This window comes from Palaemon carinicauda, chromosome 38 (genome assembly GCF_036898095.1).
Source record: "Palaemon carinicauda isolate YSFRI2023 chromosome 38, ASM3689809v2, whole genome shotgun sequence".
NCBI lineage: Eukaryota > Metazoa > Arthropoda > Malacostraca > Decapoda > Palaemonidae > Palaemon > Palaemon carinicauda.
Genome location: NC_090762.1, coordinates 582,784 through 590,283, shown reverse-complemented (window position 1 = coordinate 590,283; position 7,500 = coordinate 582,784). Strand labels below are relative to the sequence as shown.

General features: G+C 38.2%; 1 protein-coding gene across 1 annotated transcript in view; it reads right to left on the bottom strand.

The window, feature by feature from the left end:
* Window positions 1–7,500, bottom strand: part of LOC137630027 (nucleolar and coiled-body phosphoprotein 1-like) — a 342,225-nt gene that overhangs the window by 1,899 nt on the left and 332,826 nt on the right. Inside the window, exon 8 of the mRNA XM_068361523.1 lies at window positions 1–1,174. This exon is cut by the window's left edge and continues 915 nt beyond it. Coding sequence (XP_068217624.1) covers window positions 1–1,174 — 1,174 coding nt within the window. The remainder of the gene's footprint in view (window positions 1,175–7,500) is intronic.

Below are 7,500 nucleotides of genomic sequence, written 5' to 3'. Positions count from 1 at the left end.
TCTCCTTGGTTTGGCGCGTGATCAACTGTTTCTTTTGCCACGCGTTCTTCTCCTTCACTATCTCTATTTCATCTTCGGTATCGTCCGCATCAGTGGAAGCGATGGCGTTCTTCTTTGACTTTACCACCGGCGCTTCCTTCAATGACTCCCGAAGCTGGTTTTTGCTATGGCGGGTGAGGAGGACTTTGACCTGATGCCGCGTCTGTTGATCCCTAACCTTCCGGAGGTGATTTTCGGGATCCTTCTTAGCAGGAGTCTTTTTCTCCTTAAAATTGTCGTTGGCTTTACTTTCGGGTTCCTCTTCAGGCGGCTTTTCTTTGATCTGTCGCAAGGGCTGCTCTTTTAGAGGCTGCGGAAGATGCTGGTCTTTTGGAGTCGACGACGAGACCTCTTCTTTGGGAGAGGATTTTTGCTGCGAAGAAGACGACGACAAATATTCGTCCTTGGATTTTTTATTCGGTATCCGTTCTTCCTCTCCTTCGGGAGGCTTCCCCTTGACTTGACCCGAAGGGGCGTCTTTGATTATCTGCAATTGGGGTGACGATGGGGATTCCTTCCGTCGACACGTCGAATCCTTCTCGTCTCTGGTTTCTTCCGACGACGAAGAGGAATTTGATGACGACGGCAAAGAACTACTACTCGGCTGTTCCTTGGAAGGGCGAGGGATTGGCGATGCTTTGCGAAGGACTTCTTCCTTTTCTGAGCTTTCTTCTTCTTCTACTTCTTCTTCTTCTTCCTCTTCTTCTTCTTCTTCTCCTTCTTTCTCCTCAGTGGATAAAGTACTGGTTTCTTTAAGGGGTTTCAAGTGCTGATGAAGATCACCAGAGGACTTGGACTGAGAAAGGAGTTGTTTTTCCAGTCCTTTGGAGGGCTCCTCTTCCTGCGAGGAGGACGAGGGCGAGGGGGAGGAAGATGAGGACGAGGAGGCGGAGCAGGACGACGATGATGATGAAGAGAATGACGATGACTTTGATGACGATAAGGATGAGGTGTTGTTAAGAAGGGAATGGGTTGCAGTCGAGGGCGTGATACTATGAGTGATGACGGGTGGTGAATGGTGGGCGTTGTTAGGGGGTAGAGTGTGTGAGGCTGTGGGTGGAAGGTTGTTTGGCCTAGTTAGGGAGTTCTTACGGCCACGTGCTGGAACTACTCCGTCTCTTCGGATATGCCGGACCTGGAAAGATAGAAAAAAATACATCATTAAAAGAAAATACAAAAAAGTATATCTTCTTTAAAACAAAATAAAAAATACATCATCATATGATAAAAAATACTTTTCATAAAAAAACGAAAAACACAAACATAAATCATTAAAAAAAAATTACATTATTAAAACCAAAAATAAAAAATGCATCATTAAAACAAAAAATACATCATTAACACAAAATACAAAAAATACATCTTCATTAAAACAAAAAACAAAAAAATATATCTTCACTAAAACAAAATAAAAATACATCATCATATGATATAAAATACTTTTCATAAAAAACAAAAAACACAAAAAATGTATTAAAAAATACATCATTAAAACCAAAAATATAAAATGCACCATAAAAACAAAAATACATCATTAACACAAAATACAAAAAATACATCTTCATTAAAAGAAAAAAACACAAAAAAGTACATCATCATTAAAACAAAAAACACAAAAAAATACATCTACATTAATACAAAAAACACAAAATCCCCAGCCAATACAATCATCCACAATAACAATAAAGCAATCTAATGGAATATTATCATCATTACACATCTGTTAATATCTACACAATGTCATTATCCCGTTTTTTACCCCAATTCTGAGAATACCCCTAAACTTGACTAAACTAAATAAAAGTATAACCAAACAACAAAATTACATTGACTTTCACTCGCATCATTCATGTTTGGGATTTCCCCAAACGAAGGGGAACTGTCAATATGAAGACGGAGAATCAATGGAATGGGAAATTCGTCTGGCAATAAACAGCGGAGCCATGAAAAGGAGAAGGGAGATGGTCCGGAAAGTAAGAGAGCATTCCTGGGATTTTTCTCAAAGTCATTAACGCTCTGACGCAAGGAAGGAAGGAAGAGAGGGAGGGAGGGAGGGAGGGGAGATTGCAGCATCCCTTCTTCTTCTCCTCCTCCTTCTTCTCTCACCATCACTCTCTCTCACCTCAAACAATCATCATCCACGAACGCTAACACGCAGAATTACACATCCGCTCACTACCTGGAATAATTAATTGGCTTCCATCATCCATATGAGAGAGAGAGAGAGAGAGAGAGAGAGAGAGAGAGAGAGAGAGAGAGAGAGAGAGAGAGAGAGAGAATTTACAGTTCTAATACATTGGATATCAGAGGCCTTAAAGAGTGGAAGGAGAGAGGACAAAAGGGAGGAGTGAGAATTAAGGGAGAGGTGGTAGGAGGAAGGGGGGGAGGGGAGCAAAGAGGGGACGAGCAGATCCCGAAACATTTAGAAAGGTCCCAAACATTTTGAAACTTGCGAAACGTGGACCTGGAGAAAATCAATAGTTGTATTCACACGAGATCGACGTTGTGTTGGGCAATGTCAGGGGTGGGGAGACCACGGATGAGAATGCAAGGGTGTTGCCCACATACCAGAAGTGGTTTAGAGTATTTAGTAGTAGTTTATTCAATGATGTATACATTGGTTCTTCTTGGATTGCATCTTATATCGTTTTGAATTATGCTCTTTCTGCTTTTTTTATGCTTTGAACTTGCTTTAATAAGCATAATAGAGGTGATCAATAAAACTGTTTAATGCCTCAAGAGTCTTTCGACCTTCAACTCCACGTGAGCTGGCATTCAAAACACTTGTTTCTGGAGAAAAATCAAGTCGTAATGAACATATGATGTTTACTCCAATTTTCAACAGCTTATGTTTCACTGTTTATTATTATTATTATTATTATATTATTATTATTATTATTACTTGCTAAGCTACAACCCTAGTTGGAAAAGCAGGATGCTATAAGCCCAGGGGCTCCAACAGGGAAAATATGTCTCAATCTTAACGTGTCTTTTGTTCTCTTTAGCGTTTGCTTTGGCACAGGTGTTAAGATCAGTATGACAAATCAGGTCTGATATTTTGGCACTTTTTTCATTGTTTACATCTGATAAGAATGCACCAAAGTAGTATTACAATGGATGGAACTAGTTCTAACATAAATCTTGCACAGATAAAATGATCAAAAGTAAAGTAGATGATCATCTCTAGCCAGCTAAAAAGAGAGTTCCATTATAGCTACTATACGTTACAGGGCTAGACATCTGCTCATAGTAAAAAAAAAAAAGCCTCATCTATGATGTATCAAAATGAAATCAGCTGCGTTTAGATCAACTTAATCTATAATAATTTATCAATACCTGATGATGAGAAATTGCTAACAGCAGATTTCAAACAAAATCACCTTGGGCTGATAATTTTCTTCGGAGTTTCTTCGTAGTTCTTATATCAACTCAGTAGATATTAGGCATATACTAGCTAACTCACAAACTTTGGGTTAAAAGGATACACAGGAAAATTTCGTTTATCGATAAGTATTTCAACCTTTCTGAGTGGGGATACCTAAACGTGGGTGAAAGGGTTTGTGTAACGACATGATCAGCAGAGCTTTAATGGTCAAGGACACCCATATTAAGTTGGTTTGCTGTGAGAGAGCAGACTAAAGTCTCCCACTATCACCAATCCGCAATGGCCAGCGTGGTGATGAAAACTGTCCAAACCCCAGACATGAATAAGGACATGTCTGAGGCTTTTGTCCTGCAGTGGACTAAAACGGCATTTCCCTATCAACAATTTTTGAAAAGTCAATTTAAAGATGAGTGGAGGATATTATAAGAGCTGATTGTTGCCCACAATATAACACCTTAATACAAAATTTGCCTAATGATGTGAAATTAGAGCTGGGTAGGTCAGTTCGGATTATATATAATATATATATATATATATATATATATATATATATATATATTGTATCATATGAATTTCTGATTGCGTAGCGTCAATTTATATACATGAAGTTTTAACCGTTTTTTCTTTTATATACCTTGAGAATAATATTTTCAAATATGTTAAGTCTCATAAATATTCTTTTATATACAAATAGCTACAACATAGACAATTCAGATAATGGATACGCGTTCTGAATTGTCCAATCTAAATTTATTACTATCTTTGACTTCGTAAGCCAACGAGGTCTGTGCATATGTACAGTATCGGATCTACTTCACAGATCTTCAAGTTGGAAGCAACGGTGAGTTATTTTTAATGTGATTTAGTGAGCGGTCCATGTCCTTATTATCTTTTGATCATTACCTGCAACATGAGAATTGCTCTTTAGACTATGATTGTACAATATGAAGATGGTGCAACTGCTGATGCAGATATGATCTTTCCCCTGGTGCAATATGAGGCGCCCGTTGGCTGAATAAGAGATCTGAAGCAGACTGCTGAATATTGAAGGCTGACCTTCAGAAAACGTAATTGAATAGCAACGTTCGTTCCATAATGCGAAACTATCACATTTGATAAGGCATGCAACGATTCTGGTACAGTGCAATGGACACTGGAATCAGGAGGAGGCTCATTTATCTGTTTGTGTATAAAGGATGATAATTATTTCAGTAATGGGGCCGTATATGCTAGTGCACAAAATACGATGTAAAATATGGATATTTATTATTATTATTATTATTATTATTATCATTATTATAATAGTCCATTTCTTTTAGCAATGCATATTTGCACCGACTCGCGGCGGTGCCCTTTTAGCTCGGAAAAGTTTCCGGATCGCTGATTGGTTAGACATTCTAACCAATCAGCGATCCGGAAACTTTTCCGAGCTAAAAGGGCACCGCCGCGAGTCGGTGCAAATATGCATCGCTAAAAGAAATGGACTATAGTTAAGCTACAACCCTACTTGTAAGAGCAGGATGCTATAAGCCTAAGGGCTCCAACAAGGAAACATAACCCAATAAGGAAAGGGAACTCTTTCTGAAGAATAACTCTGACGTGAATATGTCGTCATCCTGGTTAATGCCTGTACTTAATAGATACCTTAGGATGTAGCGTTTGACAAATCTGCAGTCTCGCTTGCTGATTGACGTTCTTTTAAAATGATGTGATAGCAGTCATTAGCTAAATGATTTAATCATAAATATTATAGCAACCATGCTTACAGTACGTCTGCAAATGGGCTAAAGGAATCCGTTATGATGGAGATATGTAACATTCTCAATTAATGAATAAATGTAATTAATGGTAAAGAACAATTACCAAACTGGAAAAAGGTAAATGGTCAAAGCAATTGTCCCCAAAAGAAAATATACGTATCTAATAATTCCAAGATGACAGTGAGGTCACATAAAACGTACTGTCTTTTATGCTCCATCCATGTAGCTGATTTACAGAGGATGAATAAGATTCTGCTTTGACACCAAGGCCTTTATATAAATAATTTACAGTGGCTGTTTACGTGAAGGATACCCACGTGTTAGTTTTGTGTTATTGCAAAACGCCCCTTCCCCTACTACCAGGCTTTCCTTGTATCGAAAATGCCAATCAGAACAAAACACGAAATCGAGGAGATTAAAATGTTGATTAGAAATAAATGAGAATGATTAACAAATTGCTCCGTGGGAATAAGTCTGGCCTGGGAAAGCAGTAATCACACTAATATGACGAATGAATGATGATGGAACATGATAACTAGTTACGAAATTGGGGGAGGAGGGCTCGAGATGTTTCAATGGCCCAATGGGTGTCGATTCTTCTTCTGGGGATCCCGGAAAACCAGACGATTTCGCATGAGTATCATTTTTAGGTTTTGATCCTCCCTTGGTAAAGTGGTCAAAATACATTACGCAAATTTAATGGCATCGTTGAGCTAAAGCATTACAATGCCGTGCAATATTCAACATATATAAACAGCATCATCCATCATCATCAGCCGTTGCTCTCTCTCTCTCTCTCTCTCTCTCTCTCTCTCTCTCTCTCTCTCTCTCTCTCTCTCTCTCTCTCTCATATATATATTATATATAATTATATATATATATATATATATATATATATATATATATACCCCATCTCATTCGGACAACAATGATATGTAAAATCAAAATGAAATTTAGATATCTTTTGGTAAAAAACGTTTTAGGTTCTCTATGAAAAGTCACAACTACAAGAGTAATGACACTGATAGCAACAACATACACAGAGAAATGCACAAATATTTCTCCATGGCTAACTGTATACGTTTAAGTTTAATACCAGGAATTATCCATTCTTTAGTGAGAAAACAATGGGACAACTTTTACCATTCAATTTATTCTTCCTCGGCGATTTTCATTAAATCTTAAATAGCATTTGAAACTTTAAACATATTTTCGAGCCTAGCAGAAGGGGAAGAGAAGGGCAATTTTAGCTTTCCAAAAATCAAAATGGTGAAATAAAGAGATCATAAACATAACAACGCTGAACATAATCTGTCCAAGTCTTTTTATCTCAATATTTTTCTATATCTTATAAAGTCATCATCACCATCATCTCTTACGCCTATTGACGCAATGGTATTGGTTATATTTCCCCAGTCGTCTCTGTCTTCAGCTTTTAAATCAATATTTCTTCATTCGTCAGCTCCTACTTCACGCTTCATAGTCCTCAGCCATGTGGGCCTAGGCCTTCAAACTCTTCTGGTGCCCTGTGAAGCCCCGTAGAAAGTTTGGCGAACTTATTTCTCTCGGGGAGTGCGAAGAGCATGCCCAAACCATCTCCATCAACCCCTCACCATGGTCTCATCCACATATGGCACTTGAGTAATCTCTCTTATAGTTTCATTTCTAATCCTGTCCTGCCATTTAACTACCAATATACCAAAAAGTATGTTTATCAGATGCTCATTCATAAACATCAGTGAAAACTTCCTTTTTTTAAGGAACTTTGATTAAATTTGTTTCCAAAAATCATTGAACATTTTTTTTTTACCTTAATATTCTCTCACGATTTTATTGCTCAAACTTCTCAGAATAACAAAGTAACAATTCAAAGGCATGAATTGCAAGACGCACTTCCGAAATCTGCGACAGATAAGTAGCCGACCATTATTTTCTTCATTCCACTTCGACCAGCAACTTCCAGTCGAGCGTCCCCGGATTACTTTTTCACCTGGGTCTCACTTCAAACTGGTTTCCGGGGCATTTTAAGTGATACAAACGTCAGATAGTTGCAAACAAGTTGGATGGGAGTGCTTGGACCAATTTCTCCTGGGGCCCATTCAAGGCTTGGGCATTGCTACTTCAGAGTGGCATTAAAGACATTAAGTCTTCCAAATAGAGATCCCCGTCTGAGAGAGAGAGAGAGAGAGAGAGAGAGAGAGAGAGAGAGAGAGAGAGAGAGAGAGAGAGAGGTGCCAACAGTGCTCTTCAAGTGGTACCCTGTAGGCATTATTTTAAGACTTATTTTACAGCCTTATGCTATACATCCGTTAAAGT